General features: G+C 41.4%; 6 protein-coding genes across 7 annotated transcripts; 5 read left to right on the forward strand and 1 right to left on the reverse strand.

Annotated features, from left to right (window-relative positions):
* The first annotated feature begins 11 nt into the window (after nt 1-11).
* On the forward strand, nt 12-4691 carry LOC121984990 (protein MIS12 homolog). Its single transcript, XM_042538210.1, has 7 exons — nt 12-219; nt 325-379; nt 1384-1503; nt 2027-2116; nt 2186-2324; nt 3060-3179; nt 3297-4691. Exons 1-7 carry the CDS (start codon nt 98-100, stop codon nt 3356-3358), a joined length of 708 nt encoding a protein of 235 aa, XP_042394144.1. The 5' UTR covers nt 12-97; the 3' UTR covers nt 3359-4691.
* Nucleotides 3912-4607, forward strand: LOC121984991 (brassinosteroid-responsive RING protein 1-like). The gene has a single exon (XM_042538211.1). The coding sequence runs from the start codon at nt 3912-3914 to the stop codon at nt 4470-4472; it is 561 nt and encodes a 186-aa protein (XP_042394145.1). The 3' UTR covers nt 4473-4607.
* Nucleotides 4692-5876: 1185 nt separating the features above from the next.
* On the forward strand, nt 5877-7333 carry LOC121984989 (heat stress transcription factor B-2b-like). The gene is made up of 2 exons (XM_042538208.1): nt 5877-6340; nt 6457-7333. The coding sequence occupies exons 1-2, from the start codon at nt 6059-6061 to the stop codon at nt 7102-7104; spliced, it is 930 nt and encodes a 309-aa protein (XP_042394142.1). The 5' UTR covers nt 5877-6058; the 3' UTR covers nt 7105-7333.
* A 6100-nt stretch (nt 7334-13433) lies between these two features.
* Nucleotides 13434-15104, forward strand: LOC121986831 (AAA-ATPase At2g46620-like). Its single transcript, XM_042540766.1, has one exon. The coding sequence runs from the start codon at nt 13434-13436 to the stop codon at nt 14853-14855; it is 1422 nt and encodes a 473-aa protein (XP_042396700.1). The 3' UTR covers nt 14856-15104.
* Nucleotides 15105-16088: 984 nt separating this feature from the next.
* LOC121984995 lies at nt 16089-21243 on the reverse strand. The gene is made up of 6 exons (XM_042538220.1): nt 20980-21243; nt 20698-20910; nt 20525-20604; nt 16763-16838; nt 16568-16693; nt 16089-16442 (listed from the first exon to the last, which is right to left on the reverse strand). Exons 1-6 carry the CDS (start codon nt 21124-21126, stop codon nt 16317-16319), a joined length of 768 nt encoding a protein of 255 aa, XP_042394154.1. The 5' UTR covers nt 21127-21243; the 3' UTR covers nt 16089-16316.
* A 170-nt stretch (nt 21244-21413) lies between these two features.
* On the forward strand, nt 21414-25332 carry LOC121984993 (probable metal-nicotianamine transporter YSL9). 2 transcript variants are annotated; one of them, XM_042538215.1, is made up of 9 exons: nt 21414-21765; nt 21863-22015; nt 22150-22591; nt 22701-22873; nt 23189-23286; nt 23367-23501; nt 23589-23778; nt 23863-23977; nt 24063-25332. In XM_042538215.1, exons 3-9 carry the CDS (start codon nt 22168-22170, stop codon nt 24995-24997), a joined length of 2070 nt encoding a protein of 689 aa, XP_042394149.1. In that variant the 5' UTR covers nt 21414-21765; nt 21863-22015; nt 22150-22167; the 3' UTR covers nt 24998-25332. The 2 variants fall into 2 exon arrangements, with proteins under 2 accessions (XP_042394149.1, XP_042394148.1); XM_042538214.1 differs by lacking the exon at nt 21863-22015.
* The last annotated feature ends 78 nt before the right edge of the window (nt 25333-25410 follow it).

The raw sequence follows: 25410 nt of genomic DNA on the forward strand, positions 1-25410 counted from the left end.
CGGTTTTTAAATCACTGATTTTGAAACCGTATCGTATTGGCCAAGTCAGTTCCCTCGATTTGCCCGACAGAGACGAGGGTTTGAAGAAGGGAGATCCATGGAGGGAAGCGAGAGCGAGGTGGTGTTCGGAGCCTTCGACCTCAATCCTCAGCTATTCCTCAACGAAGTACTCAACGCCGTCGACGGCAAGTCCGATTCCGCCTTCGATTTGTGTCTCCAGTTCTGTCTCCTGCCCTTCGCTCCCCCTCTCGTTTTCCCCATTTCCCGATCCGTCGCGTTTCACTTCTTCCGATCTTGAAAGCTCGCTTCTTTATTTCCTTCCAGGCAAGCAACAGAAATCGTCCGCGGTGGCGCCGATCGGTCCGAAGAGTTGGTCAGGGTAAGTGTGTTGAGTGCCTGCTTAACCGTAAGTCTCGTGTTTTTTTTCTATGGTGCCGGATTGCTTTACGTTTTCAGCCGTTCGTGAGCAAGGTTAAATTTTGTGCAATTAGAAAACCTGCTACCTTATGCGGTAAATAACCTTGCTCGTTGGGATTTATGAAATGAAAATCAATGCACTGCTTGGAATTATCTGGGTTAATCTTCTTTCAGTTCAGAAGTTTGACTTCATCGACGTGTCTGCTTGAGTAATTAGGAGCCTTCTTGTAAAACTTATGCTTTCTTGATATAGTTGATACAAATTTAAGAACTAACAAGTTGTATTTACTTTGATTGGCTTTGATTTTATTCACTAGTTTTTTGTGTGATTCTTTTCTCTGTATCTAACGATTCTAAACATGTTTTTGTGTGATTGCAACTGTTAGTATGCCATTTGAACAGTAAGTGCCTATAGGCTTGATGGTACTAGAAGCTATATGATCTGATCTACCAAAGGCTAAGATTGTTTCTAATAAATGTCCATTAATCTGACAGTTAACTTTTCCTAGGATCACACAAGAAATGAAGTTGGTTCCTGCGGTTTGTGTCATTCTTTGCACTTCAATGATGTTCATGTTTAAAATAGTTTCTACTAAGATTGCTTTGCAGCATCTACCTGATCATGTTGTTTTATATTTTGATTATAATAACTTATACAACAATGGTGGAGGTTTAGGGGAATTTATGATTCAGAACAAAGTATCCACACTCCATTCTGGAAATACCAAATTCAATCTCCAAGCCTATGAAAATAAAGTGGTATTAAAGCAATCTTATCCTCACTACTTCCTGTTAGAGTGACTTCAAATGTCCAACTAATAATCAACTGAATAATAGGATGTGGTAATACATACCTGGTAATACTTTTGAAAAGCAAAGTAAGAAACTAGATGAATTCAATATCTTCAGCAGGAAGTTTGTGATGATGTTATTGTTAATTTTTATGTATTTTCATTTTATTGATAGGGTGTTTCTTCCCTTCAATACTTGATGAAAGGAGTTTTAGACAAGCGTATGAGCATGTGGGAGAAGTACTGCCTTCAAACTTGTTTTTCTGTTCCAGATGGATTTGTGTTGCCCAATTCTGTAAGTCTTCGAATTTTATGTTAATCAAAGTTGAGGAACTAAACTCTGTTATGTCAAGTGTCTTTTCTTCAATCGATATCCACAGTAATCAATAACTTAGATCCTTTTCTTGGTACTATTTATGCTTTGTTGTCATTTATGCACAAGTATCATTTCTTACAAAGGGCTTGTTTGTGCTTCAGCATGTCTTAGACACGACATTTCATATATCAGCTATTCTATTTCTAACACAAATCCCAAGCTTATCATGTTGTCTTCTTAATTACTATTGCAATTATGTGCCTATTATTTATGATCTTTGTATAGTTGCTGTCCTATCGGCAGGAACTCATATGTCCATTAAGATCTTAACAATAGCCATGAAATAAAGTAATGGGATTGTCATTGATACCCTTTCTTTCAGGATTATACACAAACCATTGGATCATAAATCAGATGCATTTGCTTCTGAATTTTATTTTGAATTTTGTCAAATAAAAATTTGATATAGTTAATCTGTGTCTACTATTTGATCTAATTACAGAAAGAATCGGTTGTCACGCTGCTTCGGGAATGCTGCCCTGACGATGAGCTTGATTCTGAAATATACTCTTTAAGAAACAAACTTGCAGCTGTAAAGAACGTGCCATCTTTTTTTTTCTTATTTTCTTTTGTTTCAAAGTGCTAAAATTGACTTCATCAGGCTGGGAGGGAATTCAATGGACTTGGTAGAGAGATGAGTTTGTTGGAGCAGAAGTCAACTGCTAGCAAAAATTTCAATGCTACTGTGGCTGAAGTGCAACACATGCTTGAGGAACCCTCTGTGCATCACATGTTTCAAGGTTTTTACCCAACTCATTTAGATTCTTTTCACCAAATTGCTTTTGCTTGCTACCACTTCATCCTCTCTCTTCTTGTATCAATGCTCTCATCTTTGCCTATATTCTTTCTTTAACTTTTAAATGTTTTGTTACGGAAAGGAAAACAATATATAAATTCTATGAATGATCAAGAAAGACTTGTAAGAAATTTTGACAGATTACTCGTATCTTTTATGATTGTCATACTAATGACACCAGAAACCTTGTATTCCTGATTGTAGATTCTTTCTTGTTGTCGCCTGTGTCAAAAGGAAATGTGTTGCATTAGATCTGAACTTAAATTTTTTCCTTCAATTAGATCTCGTGAAATCACCCTAGGGGAGAACAGTGGCAGAATCTAGCATTTGGATTATAGCGAGAATTGCTTAACTTAGGCATTTCGATTAATATTTATCATATGTGATATTAATGTCTGAAATTTAACAAATATCTATTCATTTGGAAGTTGAATATACTTGATCGTGTGCACTTGCATTGCAACTTCTTGGTTAGGAGTGGGACTAAACAACCATTACATTCACTTCAATTTGCAAATAGTCACAAAATTAATATAGTGAGAAATGGTGTGGCATGTAATGACTGATACCTTTTCCATCAGTGTGCTTCTTTAGTGTGTGGAGAGCTACCTTGCATTACTTGGCTTTTGATTCTTTTACTCTCTTCTTATATCCGACAATCTATTTGCCATTCTTACAGAGTTAGCAGAAACTGCATCCAAACTGCAAAAAAAAGTGGCAGAAATGCATCGTGAGAGGTCCAACAACATGAAGATGCCAAGTTTTTCCAGCCAAGAGAATCATATGGTTCCTTACAAAGGTAATTTAATAGCCCTGTTTTTAAACCGGACTTAACCAGCCAGTTCAAGGTTAATTCGATCCAACTTAAACAGACCTTGCAAAATTCACTGAGGCACTAATTTGCATGGTTTTGCAGGGCTGCCTGCAAAAATTGAAGATATTCAAGAGATCGTAAGCATTCTAAACACTCAGTCATAGATTTCCTGATGTACCTGTTTGAACCTAATATATGCATCCTAATGCTTGTTTTAGATTTTGCAACATCTCAGAAAGTGATCTAACGTGTTACTGACCTATTATCTCAAGCAGTTATTATTGTTCCTAGTCGGTCATTAGACTTGATGATTATGAGAAAATCTCATTGTATCATTTTCTTTCCTAATTCTCTGTTAAAAAGTTGATATATTCATGGTGTATACTGGTAACCATCAAAGCAAGCTTAAATCATCAAAACACTAACAAGAAGCAGACACAAACAAAAAGATGAATTGTAAAGAAACCTTGATTCCTGGATCTGGTTTCTTTTCCTAGGGACACCTTTCCTCCTCCTCAGGCTTTAAAGCATCATCAATGGCACCAACTCATGTCTTTTGATTATCCTAATCAAAAACATTCTTCGGTTTAAAAACATGTAACATTCATTACGTCATGCATTCTCATTGGATTACTACAAATCTACCCATAAAATCTATTTATAAGTCAAACCACAGCTCGCCAGCAAGCGGAAAACGTAGAGGACGAAGAAAGAGACATGGGGTTCCCCGTCGGCGGCTACTCCGAGCTGCTCCTCCCTCGGACGCTCCTCGGCCTCACCCTCCTGCTGGGCTACCTGCGCCGCCTCGTCTCGGACGCCTTCAGCGCCTGCCTCGGCGTCCTCCTCCTCGACGACGGCTTGCGCGTCCGCCGCCGTCAATCCACAGCGCTGGCCGTCGACCGGGCGCTCCCCGCGACGCGATACGACGGTGACTGCGACGGCCGCGGCAGCGGCTGCGCCATCTGTCTGTGCGAGTTCGAGCAGGGGGAGGCGGTGCGGAAACTGAGCGATTGTCGCCACGTGTTCCACCGCGGCTGCCTCGACCGCTGGGTGGAGCATGGCCGGAGCACCTGCCCCCTCTGCCGTGCTCCGCTGTTCAGCGACCTCGCTTGGGACGCCGCGCCTCACGCTTACCATGACGACGACTGCGACGACTTCGCTCCCACAACTCGGGCCATGCTTCTCCTTGATCAACTCTTTTCCGCCTCGTGGTTCAATTCCGCAGCCGACTATGCTTTGGACAGAGATTTGCTCGAACCCACAAATCTAAGCCTTTAATTCCAATTAAATTCAACAAAACATAACAAATAAAATTCGTTCAAAAAATAGAAAAAAGCTTTGGAAATAAGTCATATTTCAACCTGCAAGTTCTCTCCAGTCTGGAGTAAAATAAGGAATCGGTGTGTATTTTCATATCGATCTTCTAGAAGCTCCAATAAACTGTTGCAAATCGTACTTGTACCCGATTTGTCTAATAAACAGGTTTTTAGAAAATAATTAGGGAATTACAAGCCAAGACAAACGCAGCAGCAGCAGATCCGCCCGTCCCTCTCGAGATCTGCTGCAGGCGACGGGCCACCAACCGCCAGGCGGCGTGCACCGACGCGTTCCATTCGCTGGACAAAACCTGTTTCCTGTTGGAAACCACGCGGATGGTCCCTGGACGGCGCGCTTCGGCGTGGAAAGCTTCTAGATCTCGCGCCCCCTTCCATACTTGTTGACCCTGACGGGCCACGTGAACCGACGGGTCGGCACGGCAGACAATTCCACTATGCCCCCTAGATTTATGGATTTTTTCATTTCACTCTGAGAATTTAAGAAAATAGCAATTTTTGCCTTACAAACTTTAGATAATTTATCCAAAGTCTTTACTATCAACATAATATAAAAAATTTGGGTGCAGCGGCGAAGGCATAAGATCGTGGTTCAATTCTCTCCTGGATTCGATTCTTTGTTGGGATATATGCTTGGATTTGGCGGAAAACTCAAATCGGTCTATGGACCGAAAAAAACACTTGAATTTATTTTCACAAACAAAGTATTTGATTCGGCTTTGAAATAGTTTTATAGGGATGATGAAACTACGTAAGTCAACTGTCGGCATACTTCCTGAGACATTTTCAAAATTTATCTTTAAGAACGGATGAGAAATTTCCGTACAGACGGAACCTTGATTATAAAAATAATAGAATTTGAAAATAAATGAAATTATTTATTGTAATAATAAATTTGTAGTATATTTTTAAAAATACAATAAAAAGTCATAGAAAAATATTTATTACTTTATTCACATTAATAATAGATTTATAAATTTAATCTTTAAATGGGCATACATTAACATATTATTTATTATTTTTTATAAGATTAACCAGCTTAGTACATTAATAATTATTTAAATTTTTTATTTGATTATAAATAAGTTTATTTAAGAAAGTGTATTTCATTTATAGCATTATTTAGATTGCAGATCAATATTTCTAAATTATGAGGATTAAATGAAAATTTTAATAAATTTTGAGGAGCAAAAAGATGGTACGTTGGTACAACGGCACCACCGTAAGGCGTAAGTATCAGAATAAAGTAACCTTATTCCGTTTGACTGACACGTGTTCGTTAGAGCTGCGGTTACTAGAAGGGAACCTTCTCGAAACGTAACTTTCCTTTACGCCTCTTTCCCTCGGTTTCGTCGACTCCTTCTCTTCCCTTCCATTCCAATTACCATCCTTATCTGATTTCCCTTTCCCTCTTCCTCCTCCTCGTTCTTTCGTTCTTTCTTTCTTTTATACGCGCTTTATAGTTTCTCCCCTTTGCGAAGCTTCTAGAATCTTGGGTTTCCGATCCAGCAGTTCCAGTGCGGCGATCCCATGAATCACCGGGCGGAGTCATCGCCGACGGCAGCGGCAGAGGAGGAGTCTCCGCCTCCTCAACCGCCGGCACTCGAAGGGCAGCAGCGCTCCATTCCGACGCCTTTCCTCACTAAGACGTACCAGCTGGTGGACGATCCCTCCATGGACGACGTCATCTCGTGGAACGACGACGGCTCCACCTTCGTCGTCTGGCGGCCAGCGGAGTTCGCCCGCGACGTCCTCCCCAAATACTTCAAGCACAATAACTTCTCCAGCTTCGTCCGGCAGCTCAACACCTACGTGCGTCACGGATCTCATCCCCTGTTTCGATTTGATTTGATTTTTCTCGATCGTCTCTCCTCCGATGGATCGGTTTGAGATTTGATTCTGATGGTGGGTCGATTTTTTTATTTTAGGGTTTTCGGAAGATCGTACCAGATCGATGGGAATTCGCCAACGAGTGTTTCCGCCGCGGCGAGAAGCGGTTGCTCTGCGAGATTCACCGTCGGAAAATCTCGCCGACGCCTCCAACGACCGCGGCGACTCCGCCGTCGGCGCCGCCCCCCATGAACCCCGTCGGATCGCCGGTCAACTCCGGGGACGAGCCGATTATCTCCTCGACCTCCTCTCCCAGCGGCGTGCATGTTCCCGCCGCCGAGCCGACCGAGCTCAAGGAGGAGAACGACAGGCTTCGGCTCGAGAACAAGAGCCTGTGCCGGGAGCTGTGCCAGATGAAGAGTCTGTGCAACAGCATCTTGCAGCTCATGTCCAGGTACGCTCCCAGCTGTCGGCACAACGCGGCGACGAGCAGCGGGGGCGGAGATGGATCAACCTCGGCGGCAGCAGAGGAGCTGGACCTGGCGTTGCGGGGATCGCCGATGGAGGAGGACGGGGAGGAAGAGACGGCGGAGTCGGAAGCAGCGGCGAAGAAGAAGATGAAGGCGGAGGTGTGCTCGACGAGCACGAGGCTCTTCGGCGTCTCGATCGGGTTCAAGAGGAACCGCGTCGAAGGAGGCGCGAATTCGAAATCGTCGCCGGACACGAAGAAGCTCGGAGATCAGTAACGGCATTGGACGGTCGCCGTTAAACGCCGACTAGTCAAACGGCAACAGCACGTGCCCGAAATGTCCAGGTCACGTGCACGCCGAAGGCACTTACGGGAGTTTTAAGATTTCTATAAAAAAAAGTTAAATTAAGAGTAATTTGCGAGGAAAGTGATTTTGCGAGGAATTAGTTAATTGTTCTGATGGACAACATTTGTCATAGAATGATTGTGTGTTTATTGTATGTAAATTGCACTGACGTGATCGTAGTTTCGCAGGTCTAAGTTTAGAACATTTGAGTGGAGAATCTAATAAAGTGGATTCTTCGAAGGACTATTTAGAATATCTATAAATATGATTAAACAGTAAGTATACTCAGTATGTTTGGAGCTAGATTGCTTGACCCTGCTACATTTAGTCGTTTTTGGTTGAGTATTTACAGAATGGTTATGTTTGTGGTACAAAGCATTGGATGAGGCTGATGGGATCGAAGTGGCTTGGAATCAGGTGAGAATTGATGGGAGATCGAACATTTGTATTCTGAAAGATTATCTGCTAATGTCATTAAAGCATATGAATTTTCTCTCTTGACTTGTTTTGTTATGATTCATTTTTCAATTGCTAAAGTAATTTATCGAGAACGGTGATATGGAAAACATTGGGGGTCATCCCTGTGTAGTCGTCAAGTCTCGAGTTGAGGTAGAGGTCAAAGTTTGTAAAGATTAAGATTTGTGAAGAACATTGGGGTGGACTACAGATTGGTCCATCTGAGAGACTCCTAATCGGATCCTCTGAGTCATTGGATCGTACTTCTTTAAGACTCCTGATCGGATTGTTCGAGTTATCAGGCTCTACTCCCTTAAAGGTAGATCTTCTACCTTAACAGTCCTCTTAATGTATGTCCCACAAATAGGGAGGAAGATAAATATAGGTACACAAATATTAGGCGTATAGTAGAATAAACCTCAGGTTATTGATTCTTGAGAATCAACTTCTGGCTATTACGTTAGATATATCAAGCGTTCACCGTCTACGCTATGTCCTGGGGGCTCTACTCCTTTAAAACTTTCAATCGGGACATGCTAACTCGTTAATCGAAACTGGGCTCCTTTATTGATCCACCATTCCCTTAGATGGGTCAAGCCCTAGAGAGCCCAATGCTATAATTAATGCTCCACGTGTTGTTGGAAGCGTGTGGAACAATATATTGATATAGATATGGAATACTTGTAATATATGAGCGATGTGATTGCTCAATACTATAAAAATACAATGATAAGATATGTTCCTTACTTTGATATGATATTAAATCATGACATTTATTTAATGTGAAGATTACAAAGTGTTATAAAAAAGTTTCATCCCGGCTTACACATTTTCTTCCACCTCGTTAAATTGAGCGTCGGAGTGATTGTGCCAGGATTCTCATAGTTTGTTTGCTAACGTTTCTTCTTCCTTCCCCTTTAGTGTTCTCTGTAGCCTCCACCTTCGCAAGGTCTCCTTCTTCCAGTCAACACTCCGACCAACTCATTGATGTTTTAACCAAAGGCGGAGGCACACTAGGACTCGGGGGGCCATGGCCCCCCGGCCCCCGCCCCGTCTTCGTCTATGTCCATCTATGTTCTCCTTCGTCCATATCTGTCTATGTCTGTGGTTGAGCATGCCTTTCTTTATGCCTTAACTACTGCACTAATGGTTAGTAGTCATCCGTGATTTATTTCCTCTATGTTAGTCTAGGAACGAGTTGACGAGAGTGATGGGTGAACGAATTACCTTTTTTCACATATAATTTATTTTTTTTACAGAACTTTTTACTTATCATGTGATGTTTATTCAATTACATATATTTAATGACATTATATTACACATTAAGAACGGTATAAACATTATATTTTATTATATTAATGATTATTGTCATAAATTATTTTTAGCTCATGAAGTTAGAAAATAATTAAAAGATATTATAGAAGAACTTAGGATAGTTTTCTTAAAAGAGAATACAAATCCTTATGAGAATTTTAAGAGGGTAAACTATGAGAATAATTTCATTGAAATAATTTGCCTAAAACCAAATGATACAAGAAAGAGTTTTGTTCAATACTTATAAGAAATATGAAACTTCTTAAGTAAATTAATGAAAAATGAGTATCACATTTATTTCATAGAACTTTGGTTCCAAAAAAAAATTCTTATGTTAGACGAGCAATCAAAATAAGTTTATATAAATTCATAGCACTTACTTCGCGCATAAAGAAGACTTTTGAAGGTTTTCACGTGTTCATAGATTTTGATCAAATTGAGATGATTTTTTCCTCATTAGGTGGATTGTGGGTCGTTCACTCTATTTTTATGTGAGTTTTACTCCTTTGGCACTTGGTTGTGTCCATCGAGTTCTACGTACTCCTTTGGTGGCTGAAACCTCTCCAGGACCCTAACTCCGTCATTAGCTCCGTCCGTTTGCTTGTAGGCACCTTCCGTCTCCTCTCTCATCGTCTTAACCATGCGGCATTTAAATACAACATATAATAATTATTTTCGTCACTTAGGATGTGGCCCCCTCAAATCTAATATCCTAGATCCGTCCTTGATTTTAACCTTCAACGATTTCAGACGGGATCAAAATATTATATTACTTGAGCTCTTGAAAGATCCATTATGTGATGATACCATGAAAAAAACTTTAGGAAATCATGTTCATGCTTCCAAATCTACCTTCAAGGCCCTTGTCTGTGGATGTTAACAATAGAATCAGAATTGGGGAAAACTAATAGAAACAATGAATTCAGGCTGAAAGGAGAGTCAAATAATAACACACTTCAATGTCGCTAAGATTGCTCACTACAAAGACACATGATATGAAAATTTTAGGCTTGTTAATTTTCTTTTGAATTGTTGTATTTTCAAATAAGTTTCGATCATCTCCAATGGTGTAACAGTAAGGAGCTCAAGAAATTTCTCAAATATTCATAGTTCAAATCTCAACTATGATGTATTATAGGAAATTATCTTCGAGTAGGATGAAAAATTTAGGACATTGGTTGTTAGACGAGGAGTCACACGTACTTCCAGATTTACTTGGTAGTCGGTCTATGGGATCGGGTCATCCACCTCTAAAATTAATTCGACCAAAGGCTCATATACCTGAATTATCACATTGATGATTATCATGACTAGACATGTTCCAACGGTTGAAAATGTGAATGAAAAAAGGTAGAAAAAAATGAGATCTCATTGTGTGGGGGGAGTTTAAGTACATATTGAGAGTTTTATGGTATTATGGTTGATTTATAATGTATTACAAGCATTGAAGTTATGAACATATATATTAGGAGAGACTCTCATGCGCATCCGTGCAAGGGGTACAAATGCAGGTCCAGAACTCCATATTATACTTAACCAAAGGTGACTTATGTGCGAGTATGAGCTGTGTGTGTCGAATGTCAAATTGGTTAAAGTAAAATTTACCTAAGCGAATCAATCAATATTTTGCTACTTGAATCATTTTTTTTCTTGTTGTTCAAATGTAATTGATGCATTAATTTGTGATCAATGCAGAATCTGTAATTGTCGACTGAAACAACTTACCAAATGCAGGCGTCTCAAAATGACCTTTATGCGACTATTTACTTCAAGGCCATGAGATATAGAAAATAATTAGTAGACGCAAGAGCAAAGATATTCTTTCACCTTTGTTCCCTCAATTTTTTCTCTCTGTCCTGCATTTAGTTCAATAGAATCTCCGTAATAACATTTGGGTATACACTTAGTTTGTCATTACCAACTAGTGTTTGTTTGTCCATGTAGTCTTCCTGTTGTATGTTATTCGAAAAAATCTTCATAATAGCGTTCGAGTACACACTCCGTTCGTCACAACCAACTAGCACTTGGCTATTCACGTGGTCTCTGTGGTATCCAGAGAAATAGACGTCTAACGTAATCTCGAAGCACAACCAAAGCGGTCGAATCTGTTTTAAAGAAATTGCATCAAATGTAGGTCTCAACATCTACCTTTTCCGACTCGGCGCTCAGGCAACAACAACTCATTCAGACTTGGCAATCGGATGATTCGATTTCTCGACTCGACGACTTACTCAAACTCAACTGACTCAATAGTCAAGTGATACTACGATTCAAGTGCTCAACACTTGGTTGATTTGGCACTTAGCCTACTCAGTACTCAAGAGTGCTCGACATCTCACTCGAGCTAAGGAAGCACTCAGGGCATTCGAACCTGGCAGCGATGACCCACATGGACAATTTCACTCAATAGTTTGGTCAATGGCTAGGAGATCAACTTAAGCACTCGACAACAATAAACATATCTTTTTTTTACTGATAATTTAAGTCATCTGGATAGATAAATCTAAATTATTTTTCTTGTAATTTCAATTAAGAAAAATTTTGTAACTCGGGCAATATTTCCAACACTAACAATTTTTATTATGAAAATTTATAAAATTATCAAACGCTTTTCGTTAGAATTTTAGATTCATGCATCTCTTTTGCTCTTACCCGTAGGGCTATAAACGAGCCGAGCCGAGTTGAACTTTGGGATGTTCAAGCTTATTTGATAAGATAACCGAGTCGAGCCGAACCGAGCTTAAAATGAACCAAACTTTTGAAATGAGTGTTCAAGTTTGGCTTGATTTATTTTTTATGAGCTTGAGCTTGTTTGAAGTTTGACTTGAGCTTGGTTCGAGCTTGGTTCGTTTAGATATTTTCAAGCTCTCAATTCAAGCTTGTTTGATTATTTGAAACTTTTAATTGTTTGATTGGTTATTAAAATTGATAATTTAATTTTTTTTTATTTTATTGTTTATTTAGGATATTGAAAAGAGTTTTTTTTTTTTTATAAATATGGTTCTTGAACATTGTTCACGAACAATGTTCACGAACGTTGTTCACGAACGTTAACGAGTTGAACACATATGTGTTTAAGCTTGTTTGTTTACATTAACAAACTGTTCAAGCTTGTTTGTTTAATTAATCTTATGTATATTGAACGGACATAAACAAGATCTTACCAAACCGAACACCAAGTTTATTCATAAATATTTGATTCATTTACAACCCTACTTACCCACGTAATTGGATTTAGATTGAGGTGCTGACTTGGCTCCAACTCCAATTGCAATTTTTGACTAGTAGAAGACGAGTCAACGGTTTTGACATTAAAAAAATTAAAAGAGAAGAACAATAAGAGTCCGATTAATGGTTTGGTGGTATTGACTTAGTCTAGTTGAACAGGATCAACAACCCGCCAAACTCCTCTCATCAAGTTCCTTAATTGGCCACCTGATTTTCGAAACACTGCTTACTTTTTTTTTAAAATCAAATTGAATAAAAAATATTACGTTTCTATTTTCAATTTTTTAAGTAGAGTTCAAAAAACAAAATATTATGTTAAGTATATAAACTTGCCTAAACCAAGTTCTAACTTCACATTTGGGAAATTTTTAATCCCAAATGAGATCAAATAGCCCAACTCCCTTACCCACCCTCCGCGAGGTTTATCTCTAATATAACTCATAATTGTCCCCAGGGCGTAGCGCAGACGGTGGGCATATGATATCTCTGACGTAATGACTAGAATCGATTCTCAGGAACTGACGATCTGAGATTTACCCTGCCATACGTCTATGGTAACGAATCTATCTTTTTTCTAATACAACTCATAATTAATAGCATGAGATCGTGATCGAATCCTCGCCTTACCTGTTGGCACTGATGTGGGATTGGCTACATGTTATTCCATACTTAGCAGGCAAAATTAAAAATAATAAATTTTGTCCAAATAAACACATCCAAATCTTAGAATAAATATTTTATTTATTTAATAAACTCATTAACACCTACTTGTTTTATTTTATATGGAGAAATATTGGCAAATAAATAATATGCGTGTATAGCAGCGAGTTGGTCGATTTCTCTATCAACTCAACCGTGATAAACACCATCATTAACAATTTAACATACGTTACGTTACGTGCCACCAGAAGTAAACAACCAGGTGGCCTCTCCTCCCATATAAACACCATCATTAACGTACGTGCCACCAGAAGTAAACAGCCAGGTGGCCTCTCACTCTCCTGCCTTGTAATTCCTCATCCGCCACCGCCATCGCCATCGCCATATCCACACTACGATTACGGAATGGAAATGTGTTCGAACCGGACTGGTGGTCTATAATTAAATAGAGAGGGTTCGGTTCGGTTCGGTTCGGTTCGGTTGATTTGACCCGGTTCAATTGGGGGAAGCGAAAATGTCGGTCCCGCAGGTCCTGTTTAAAGCCTTGCACTGATTACCAAAACGAGAAAAAAAAATCCTCCAATCTGCCAACAGCCGCCGCGATGATTCCGCGCGATGCCCTCCTCGTCGCCGCATTCTTCTTCGCCGGCTTCCTCCTCCTCCTCCGAGCGTTGCTCTCGTTCAAGTCGCTTTTGTACTGGTTCTTCCGGTGCCGGAGGTGGGTCGACGAGCGCACGCATGACTACCAGAATTTTCGAATCCCTCGCTTCGACGACCGGGGGCTGGAGAATCCGCTCCACCGCCACGCCGCCGCCTACGTCGCCTCGCTGCCCTCCGTCGAACGCGCACCCGCTGCGGCTGTCTTCTCCGACGCCAACAAGGGCAACGAGTTTTCCTTTGTACCGGTAACGGGATACGCGGTCGGTGACTCCTTCCGCGGCTTCCGCCTCTCCTGGACCGTCGACGACGCCGGCGGCCTCCTCCTCCGCCTCCGCCGCCAGGACCGCGCCAGCGTCTTCCGTCCCTACCTCGGCCACGTCGAGTCCGTCGCCGAGGAAATCCACTTCCGCCGGCGCGAGGCCATGATCTTTACAAATTTTGGTCCGAACTGGAAGTCGGCGTCGCTGTTCAACCATCCGGCGACGCTTGATGCGGTGGCCATGGACGCGGAGCAGAAGGCCCGGGTGCGCGCCGACCTAGAAGCCTTCCTCAAGGGCCGGGACTACTACCACCGCCTCTGCCGCGTCTGGCGGCGGAGCTACCTGCTTCACGGCCCGTCGGGGACCGGTAAGTCTACCTTCGCGGCCGCCATGGCCAATTTCCTCGGCTACGACATCTACGACCTCGACCTGGCGGCCGTATCAAGCGCCGGCGAGCTGAAGGCGCTCCTCGCCGCCACGAGACCCCGGTCGATGATCCTCGTCGAGCATGTCGAACGCCACATCCATGTGAATAGCGGCGGAGAAGGAATGTTAAGATTCACAGACAGGATCGGCGAGGAACGGGTGGTGGTGTACACTCTGACCGGCGAGGGAGTCGCGGCGGCGCTGGAGCCGGAGTTGACGGTCGACGTCCGCGTCCACTTCCCTTTGTGCGACTTCCCGGCGTTTAAGGCCCTAGCGAGCGGCTATCTGGGTCTCGAAGACCACAAGATGTATCCGAAGGTGGAGGAGATGTTCAAGGGCGGCGCGACGATGAGCCCAGCAGAGGTCAGCGAGGTAATGATGGAGAACCGAGGATCGCCGAACCGAGCGCTGAAGTCGTTGATCGGCGCTCTGCAGCAGCAGCGCCCATTGCCACCGTTGAAATCCATAGACTCCGACAGCAACGTCAACAGAGGGAACAGCGCCGGTGCAATAAAGTTGGAGAAAGACACACCAACAGCAATGAAGGAGCTGAAGAAACTGTATAGCTTAGTGAAGACAAAGAGCAAGAAGAACGGGGTGATGCCGGTGGAGGTGGCGGCTGCAGCCGCAGCGGCGGGGACGCCGTTGGATGAACTGGGAAAGGAATACTGCTACTGAATTGGAAGCTTTGTACGTTTAGCATATTAGGATGTCATTAGTTGACTAATTCCTTATGTTAATTTCAATCTTGACTGAAGGTGAAATCACCAAATCAATATGTAGATACTTATTTGACATCTGTGAGTTCATCTCTGTCACGTAACAGGGCTGCCAAGTGAGCAACAGGAAGAAACGTAAGATCATCAAATATGCCATGAAAAATTAAGTATATACCAATGCTGAAACGAAAAGGATCAAATAATGACATGATCAATTATATCCATCTCAATAATAAAACAGAAGTAGGTTGCAGGACTCAATCAAACATTAAGGTCCACCAAATCAAATGGTTAAATAAGTAGAGTGAACAACAATTGGTGTCACTTCAAGGATAGCAGATCCTCTAAATCGTAAAGTGCGATCCAAAGGATGAATCACTATACTGATTGGTTGATTTACATAGATTGTTAAATGGGTGAGATCCATTCAAATCAACCAATAAACTTTTGTACTTCATTCTCTAATCCACAAAGTGCGGACCAACAGATCCTGCCATTCAAATCAATCAATAAATTTGTGTACTCCAATCTCCGGTCCACAAAGTGCGGACCAACGGATCTTGCCTGCACTTCAAGAAAGCAAATTGTTTTTTTTCCATCTTAAATCTCAAGCACCCGTTCAAGTTACAAAGAGAAGACAATAAGGAAGCTAAGTGCAAAGTTAGGATTGGATCTCACAAAGATCATGAAGAAACAAGTTGCTCCATTCAAATTTGTAGCTGTTTCTTGCTTTGGCTAAATAGTGATTTGTTGTCTCAGAATAACTGATGAAAGCATCAATAACCACAGAATAAGCATTCATGTTAGGATGCAGATGATATTATGAGTAACAGAGAAGGCATGCATTTCTTGCACTTAGCATCATTGGAACTAGTTATTTAGATTCACATTCAAATATTTCCACACTTCAGAATGGATAATAATATGTGGTAGTTATATTTCAGAGTATTAACTTAGTATTCGAATATTTAGCAACTTAAGAAAACTCTTCCCTTTATTTTAGTCCACCTAAGTCGCTAACAGATAGCAGAATAGGCAACACACAAGGCTATGATCAAGTTCAGTATGGATTTGTGAAGTATTTAGCATAGATACTACTTCAGGCTCAAATATCTCAGAAAGAAATATGATAGTTTTTAATTAGCAAATCGTTATATTAGATGACCAATGCCATTTTGGGATTGCCACAATGTAAATTTTAAACCTAGTGCAATTGTGATGGTATTAGCTTTCAACAAAACTTTTTAATGTGCTAGAGCGATACATAAGGGAGATAAAGAGCATAATCCAAGGTTTCATCGAGCATTTCATTTGCTATATGAAACGCTATTTTAAAAGTGAATCTGTGCGAGCTACAAACAAAATCAAGTCGCTTCAAGAAGAATGGAACTCGCAGTAGTTAATTCACTGCCACCTTGTTTTAACCTTGTTTGTCTTTCCTTTCATCCTCTAACTCTTCATTTTCTTTCCTAGAGTTGTCCCACTCCTTGAGCTTTTCTCTCAATCCATGCGAAGAAGGTAATTTCATGTGTTTGGAGTCATCTTCCTGAAGAAGGTGGAAGAGAAACCAAGATTTCAGAATTCTAAATGCATAATCCGACTCACTTAAATATGTAGAAAAGGATCTCTTTACAATTGGCAGATAAAACATTGCGGCCGGCAGTAGGTTACCTTGGGGCGGTGTTGGTGTCTTTTGGATTCAATGTCTCTCTTCTTTATCATTTGCGAAAATGGTTTTAGTGCTTCATCAAAGAACTTGATGCTTTGAACATCTCCATTTTTAATACTTACTTCTAGCTGAAAATAAGAACCTTGGTACCAAAGAGGAGCTTCGAGGCATTGAGTAAAGAAAGCTCACTAATTTACCTGAATGTGAAGAATGCAAACAAATATGCTAGCAATTGGCAACCAGCTTTCTTCAGGTGATAATGATAAATTCGATCTGCATAATCACATCAAACAAATGATATGAAAATATATGGATACCACAATTCATTGCAAAATTTCTGCTCCTACAGCCTGAAGATTTAAACTTATTCAAACCCAAAAGTGAAAATAATAATAATAATAATAACAATAATAATAATAATAATAATAATAATAATAATAATAAAGTGTTGCTGATATATGTATGCCACTACCAGATACATTATAAAGGACAGAAACATTTTCTTCAGGGAACTCCCTTCTCAATTCTATCGAGTTTTTAGCTTCACAATAGAAAAGCAAATGGGCTGTGAATTATGATGGTGCAATATCCCTTGGGTCAAGGTTGACCAAATTGACTAAGCTTGAGTTGACTCAAGTTTGAGTTCTGATGTTTGGGTTTCAATGTTTGACAATATATGAATATTGTTTTGACAATCTATGGAAATTGCAAAAGCAATCGTCCGTTTGGGAGATTGGTCAAGGTTGACCAGGTTGATAAGAAGAAAAGTCAAGTAGGTCAAGAAGTCCTAACTGGAGGTCAGGCAAGGATAAGTCCAACGGAAAGGTTAGCAGAAGAGGGAAATCCAAGTGGATCATTGTTGACCGAACACTTGGTGTTGAAAGTTCTGATGAGTAAAGCCAGGCAGAAGGAAAATCCTAGTGAGTAAAGCTAGGTAAAAATCCTAGTGAGTGAAGTAGGCAGAAGGAAAATCCTGGTGAGTGAAGCCAGGTAGTGAGAAAATCCTGGTGAGTGAAGTCAAGTAAAATACCTAGTGAGTGAAGCTAGGTAGATGAAAATCCTAGTGAGTGAAGCCAGGTGAAAGACCTAGTGAGTGAAGCTAGGTAGATAGAAATCTTGGTGAGTGAAGCTAGGTGAAAGCCCTAGTGAATGAAACTAGGTAGATAGAAATCTTGGTGAGTGAAGCTAGATGAAAGCCCTAGTGAGTGAAGCTAGGCAGTAAAAATATCCTGGTGAGTGAAGTCGGGCAATAGAAATCCAGGTGGGTCAAGGATGACCAAACATCTGGTGATTGGAAGTCCAAGTAGGTCAAAAGATCGACCGGATACTTGGCACAAGGAGAAAAGTCCAAGTGGGTCAAGGGATTGACCGGACACTTGGTGAAGAAGTCCCAGGTCAATGTTGACCGGATGCTAGGCAATGAGGAGTCCCAACATGTCAAGATTGACTGAATGTTGGGACCCTAGACTTGAGTTAGGCAAGTTAGGGTTGGTCAATCGATCAGGTGATCGATTGAACCAGAGTCCGATCGATTAGCCGATCGATTGGGAGTCTGCTGCGAGTGAAGGCAACCCAATCGATCAGAAAGGTTCTCAATCGATCAGTTGATTGATTGGGCAACTTCAATCGATCGGTCGATCGGGACTGAATTTCTCGCAAGGATGTGAGAAAGGCTGAATCTATCGATCACTCGATTCAGGCCTTTTCCAGCGAGAGCACAGAGGCGCTCTAAATCGATCAGTCGATCGATTCAAACCTGTCCAATCGATTGGTCAATGGATTGGGATATGACCGTTGCACAAGATGCAGGTTTTGGATGGCTGCGAGTGAAGGCAGCCCAATCGATCAGCCGATCGATTGGGGAGACCTTCTCGCGAGCACAGAAAAATTCTCAATTGATCAACCGATTGATTGGGCAACTCCAATCGATCGGTTGATTAATTGGGGCTGGATTTCTCGCAAGGATGTGAGAGGTTGAATCGATCGGTCAATCGATTCAGATCTTTTCCAGCAAGAGCACAGACGCGCTCTAAATCGATCGATCGATCGATTCAACTCTCTCAAATCGATTGGGATATGACCGTTGCACAAGATGCATGTTTTGGACGACTGGGATCATTGGGATCTGACGTGCCAATCGATTTGGAGGAAGCTCAATCGATTGGGAGCCCTAGATCGTGGAATATAAAGGCGACAACGAGTTCAAATGAAATAGTGCTTACATGAAAGTCTTCTTCCCGATCTTCACACGATTTTCTCCACCACTCTCCGCTAATTCTTGGAAGCTCTTAGGGACAAGTGTTGTTGCACTTCCAAGGTTCAAGAGGCGATCTACATCAATAAGATCAAGCAAGAGAAGGTTTTTAGTTTATACACTTATGTATTTCTTCTTGTTTGAGTGCATCTTGTTGTTAGGAGATTGTACGAGATTTCTCCACATCCGGTAGTTACCGAGAAGGAGTTTCTTTCTTAGTGGAGAGTGCTCGTGTATGTGGATCATTGGATTAGTCACCTCTTCTTGAGGTGGATATCAAGTAAATCCTGGTGTTAGCGTTGTGAGCTTGCTGTGAGGTTTTCCGCTGCATCATCATCATCTTCAAAACAAGCGAACGAGCGCGACGAGCTATTCACCCCCCTTAGCTCCCGAAGTGACCCAATAAATTGAAGTAAGAAATTGGCCATTAAAGCCTCAGTAATAGAGAGCTAATAGCCTAACATTCAACAAGGTTTAGAACTTCTATGTAATTAGTTAATAATGAAATACTAAAATTGGATAACACTTTGCTTGCCAAATTTTTATTCAACCCAGCTGCCAAAACTTTTTTCTTCTCATGGCTTGGGAAAATGAGAAACAACCTTGATCAAACTCCTTTAACTTCCTACAACAAAGAATCAAGATATATTATCAAACCTTATCTGGACCACCATATTTGCCTTCCACCTAGATTATAATACAAAATGCATGCCATTCTCTAACTATGGTTCTAGGCCATCAACTCAACTAAAATCATAAGTGTGTTGTCTATATCTCAATACGCTTAAATGGTAAAATTAACAGACTAATGTTTTTTTACACCTTGACTGCCAAGCTTATCAAGAATCAAGTACTACGATAATTTTGATTGAAGAAGATTCTAAACTAAGTGATATGAAAGTTGAAATTCTTCAATATGTTAAAAAGAATAAAAATAAATCTAAAGGAATCTATACACATTATTCTGAAATTCCCTAGAACCTTACCTTCTTTTCTAAACTTCCTTATCTCCAAAGCTATAGAAACCCAAATTACAAACATCTAAACTACTACACTTGTACATTTCTAACCTTAGGTTGATTGAAACCTTCGACATTTCAGCTATGCTACTAGCAACCTACAATTTTATCTCTTTGCCATTCCTGGAAATTGAATTTTAAAGATGATTCAAGATATCTTTACACAAACATTTACTTTCTCTCTCTATATATATCATATTGTACCACAATGAAGTTAAGATTGAAGCAAATTTTAGCACCACTCTCTATGACTAGTCCTGAAACTCAGTTCTTTTACTCTACATACAGTGCACTGTCTGGAAACATATTTGGATAGTTGAGCTAAATATTAAGAGGTGTTATTAGCTTCTTGTTGCTTTGAATAAGCATTTATTCGAGCAACAGATATTATAGGGGTGTGAGCTGATACTCAGAATGCCAACGAATCTCAAACTAGAATCAGGATTCTAAAACAATTTTGTGTTTAGCTGGAAGTAAGTGATATTACCTCTTTCCATTTGATTTGAAACTAAACAAGATGAATAAAATAGTGCGGAAGTATAAAAATTATCATTTTCTTTTTATTTTCCATCACTGGAACTATTTCGTTCTCCTCCTGCTTCCTCTAAAATTTTGGCACTTCCATGCAACTCAGACAACACAATTTTGGCACCTTCATCACTTTGAAAGTTTCAAGGAGCACTAACCTCAAGTAAGGAGCCAAGTAGACGATAGAGTAGACCAGATATCGTTGTCTTCCGCTATCCATCCAAGCAAACACCCAACTCTGCGACGAGGAAAGAGAAAAGGAGAAAAAAAAATTCAGCAGGATCATTTCAGGCATAACAAAGGAACCAAGAACAATGTCCAACAGTTTCACCAGCCAATTGAAGTACGGGATGAAGCTGATGATTCCCATCACGGCGAACCTCGTATCCGTCGAATCAATTCCTCCACCTCCTTCCTCGTCTTCCGACTCGCCGGCCGGGACCGGGAATATAAGCGAATTAAGCACACAGGCGCCGATAGCGAAGGCGAAAGGGGCATCATGGAGGAGCTCCGCCCTGCAAACGCCGCTTCTCCTCCTCCCTCCCTGCGCAATCCTTTTCTTCAGCTAAAAGAGAAACAAAAAGGGGGAACTTGGCAGAATTAGGTCGAGTACAGTCTCGCGGCGACTCCTTTCCAGTGTCCTCGATGTCGGCTTCTTTGCTTTCCGGCCCACGACCTTGAGCGAAGGAAGCGAGCGAGGGCAGTGAGCAGTGGAGGAGAAGGATGGCGCAGGGCAGCAGAAGGCGACGGAGGCGATCATCTCGTCGCCTGCGACTGAGACAAGACGCCGTCGCTCGCTTTCCTTCGAGGGCTTTTTCAGATCGGACAAGTTCACAAGTGACGAACAGAAATTTCTTCGTGTGAGTTGTGATTGGATAAAACAAGCAATCGGGTAAAAAAATGGGTAATCGTCCTTCTTGAGTAGAATTTAATAATAAAATATTAAAAGTAAATATTTATAAAAAGAGAATATTTTCAAAACTGAGATCAGCTTTTTGAGTTTAGTAAAGAACAAAAAAAAAAAAAGTGGAAAAGGAACTAAAATTGGAAGTTCGTAGCAAAATTTGGAAAGCGAGTGACTGAGGAAGTTGCCCTCGGTACATACGTTGGCGTATGATACACAATGACATGACATTTAATCGATTTCTATGATTGAATTTGATATTCGTACCCAATTGCAATTTCTCGTCCATAATTGCTAAGAGATGTGATGAAGACGTTTGTGATCGAGAGATGCCGTCTTCGACATCGAGCAGGGAGGTCAGCTCGCTCTCTTATTTCAACTCGATTCATAGCGGCTCCAAGCGAAAGCACCGGACAAGGGAATGCTGTTTTGATGCGGACAATGGGCGTCAGCCACCTTCCATAAGCATCCAAGCGATCAGACTGGCATGCGCAAGTATGATTCTTTCATATTGATATGCGATCGTTATTTTGATTTGATTTGATTTTACTTTATTTTTTTTCCCCCGATCGATCGCGCATCGCTTGATTAGGAAAGTTGCGGTCCTCTCGATTTGTACTGCATGATTTGGTTGGTTGTACTACTGGTACTTGCATCATCATGACACCATAACACTGTATATGTTTCTCCTTGTCTCTCGATCGAGATGATGAAACCTTCGATTTTGAGGTTTTCTTCCGCGTGGGTGAGATCTCTTGTTCTCGCTGCTTAAGTATTTTTGATCCGTTTGCTTTGATGGGTTTGTGGAAACCCTACGATGTGATATCGCCATGACTATTGCCCTACCATCAAAATGCCCCTTTGACGACGTTGTTCCAGGTCGAATCTCGTCGTTGAATGGAGGAACGGAGAAGGAACAAGAAGGGAATGCCTGCGACTGGCCGATTCGAGATCGCGCAAATGGGGGAGCTTGAAGAGCTGCAAGAGATCGAGAAAGTTGAGGACCTGGAGGAGGCAATGGAGGCGCCGGTCCTCGGGCCCAACGGGACGATTCCTCCATGGTCGAAGCAAATAACCGTCCGCGGGATCGCCGCCAGCCTCGCGATCGGGATCATCTACAGCTTCGTGGTGATGAAGCTCAATCTCACTACCGGCCTCGTCCCCACTCTCAACGTCTCCGCCGCCCTCCTCGCCTTCGTTGTCCTAAAGTCTTGGACCAAACTGCTCCACAAGATTGGCGTCGCGACGACCCCCTTCACGCGGCAGGAGAACACCGTGGTGCAGACCTGCGCCGTGGCTTGCTATAGCATTGCAGTTGGAGGTGCCAAAGCTCCGATTTTGAGTCAATTTTTCATGATTTTTTTTTTTTTTGCTATTGTTTATGCGTTTTGGTGTTGGTTTGATTCGTGCTGATGTTTATGAGGTTGCAGGTGGATTTGGATCTTATCTTTTGGGGCTGAACAGGAAGACCTACGAGCAAGCAGGGGTGGATACACCAGGGAATTCTCCAGGAAACTATAAAGAACCTGGGATTGGCTGGATGACTGCATTTCTTTTTACTGTTAGTTTTGTTGGACTCTTGGCCTTGGTTCCTCTAAGGAAGGTAATCCTTCTATTTGCTCTACACTGGCTCTTAATTTGCAATTGAGCAACAGAATTGATTTTGCACGACTAGTTTTCTCGATCAGGCTGAAAGGAATTGATCTTCCAATTATCACTCAATGATTGATGCTTAGTTGGTAGAATTAATCCTAATCCTTGTTTCACATTAGTGGTGGCATATTGCATATATCTTATGAAGTTTAACATAGGTTTGGGCAAGAAAGTTTGTTTAGATATATGCATCTTTTTCAACACTTTAAAGATCTTGATTATTGGTTAGATGCTCAATCAATTGTAAGTTTCAGCTATCATGCAGATCATGATCATTGATTATAAGTTGGCATATCCAAGCGGGACGGCAACTGCTGTGCTTATCAATGGTTTCCATACTCCTCGAGGAGACAAATTGGCTAAGTATATATCCATCCATCCCGGAAACTAAGATCTAGATTGACACAGCGTAATGAGCCTTGTGTTTCCTATTTCATTGACAGGAAGCAGGTCTATGGATTTGCGAAGTATTTCACAGTGAGTTTCCTGTGGAGCTTTTTCCAGTGGTTCTTCACAGGTGGAGTTGCCTGTGGATTCTCACAATTTCCGACCTTCGGTCTAAAAGCATGGGAACAGACGTATAATTAAGCTGCTATTAGTTTACTCGTTCATTTTATCATCACGATCAGTTTACACAAGATCATAAACTTTTCATCATGTTGCAGGTTTTTCTTTGATTTTAGCCTGACATATGTTGGAGCTGGCATGATTTGCTCGCACATCGTAAATCTCTCACTCCTTCTTGGAGCAGTTATGTCCTGGGGAATAATGTGGCCACTATTAAGCAGACTTAAAGGTGATTGGTATTCCGATAGCTTGCCGGCGAGTAGCATGAGAAGCTTACAAGGATACAAGGTAAATTACTGATGAAACAAGAAAATTCCTTGTGAAAAGAAAAGATTCATGAGAGACCATTTGCTCATGTACATTCTTTTACAGGTGTTCATATCGATTGCACTGATCCTTGGAGATGGTCTCTATAATTTCTTAAAAGTTTTAGCTTTCACTGTGAGAAGCATGCATTCTAGAGCAGTATGCAACAATCCTAACAAAGGTAAAATTGACTATTCTATTCACACAAGGAGCCTTGTTTTCCTACTTTCCTATTGTAGAATTCAAATATGCTGTGGTTCATCCAGTGGCAGACTTAGACCGTGACAATAAAATCCTTGATGATAAGCTGCACAATGAGTTATTCGTAAAAGAACACATACCGGTGTGGCTGGTCTACTCTGGATATGTCCTTTTCGCTGTGATTTCCATTATCTCGATACCTCTCATGTTCCCAGAGTTGAAATGGTACTATGTGGTCGTAGCTTACATTCTTGCACCAGCTCTTGGTTTCTGTAACGCTTACGGCACTGGCCTGACGGACATGAACATGGCCTACAACTATGGCAAAGTGTCGCTCTTCATACTCGCTGCATGTGCTGGGAAGGAGTCCGGTGTAGTTGCCGGCCTTATTGGCTGTGGGCTAATAAAGTCGGTCGTGTACATTTGTGCTGATCTGATGCATGATTTCAAGACTGGGCATCTCACACTGACATCCCCGAGATCAATGCTTCTCAGTCAGGCCATCGGAACGGCCATGGGCTGTGTCATTGCCCCCTTGACCTTCTTCCTCTTCTACAAGGCCTTCGACGTGGGGAATCCAGATGGGAATTGGAAGGCTCCTTACGCATTAATTTACAGAAACATGGCTATACTTGGCGTGGAGGGCTTCTCAGCCCTCCCTCGTCATTGCCTACTGCTCTGTTACGCTTTCTTCGGGTTTGCACTGACAGCCAACATACTGAGAGATGCTTTGCCAGCAAAGTATGGATCCTGGGTACCTCTCCCAATGGCCATGGCAGTGCCATTTCTCGTCGGTGCTAGCTTCGCCATCGACATGTTTGTTGGAAGTGTGATAGTTTTCGTCTGGCATAAGCTTAACAGCAAAATTGCCACTTTGATGGTGCCTGCTGTTGCATCTGGTTTGATCTGTGGAGACGGATTGTGGATTCTGCCATCATCTTTGCTTGCCTTGGCTAAGATCAATCCTCCTATTTGCATGAAGTTTGTAGCTGGTTCATAGAGACGAGCAAACCGGCTGGAGATACACCACACACCATGCTTTTGCACATGAAACCATTTACGATATGAATTCATCTCCTTCGAAATATAGATTATGCCATAAGCAAGAATAAGGCATCAGCTTTTCCTCAGAGATCAAGGGAAACAGAAATGGAAAAATAGGAGCTAATTTTGCTTTTTTGTTCTATGGAAACAAGAGAATCAAGTCTTCTCTGTTGTTTCTCTATTGTAGACTATGTTTTATCTTCATCCGTGTGCTGTGAGACCTTCAAGTATGTGTGTATTTAGTGGAAAGGGTTTGTAACTCTTCACATTGGTTAAACTTTTTAAGTTTCATCTTTGTTTTATTTACATTATTGAGACGGAGCAAGACGCCTGCAACTAGGATGAATTGACGATCTGCGTTAATTCATT

The sequence above is a fragment of the Zingiber officinale genome, chromosome 5B (assembly GCF_018446385.1).
Source record: "Zingiber officinale cultivar Zhangliang chromosome 5B, Zo_v1.1, whole genome shotgun sequence".
NCBI classification, from domain to species: Eukaryota; Viridiplantae; Streptophyta; class Magnoliopsida; order Zingiberales; family Zingiberaceae; genus Zingiber; species Zingiber officinale.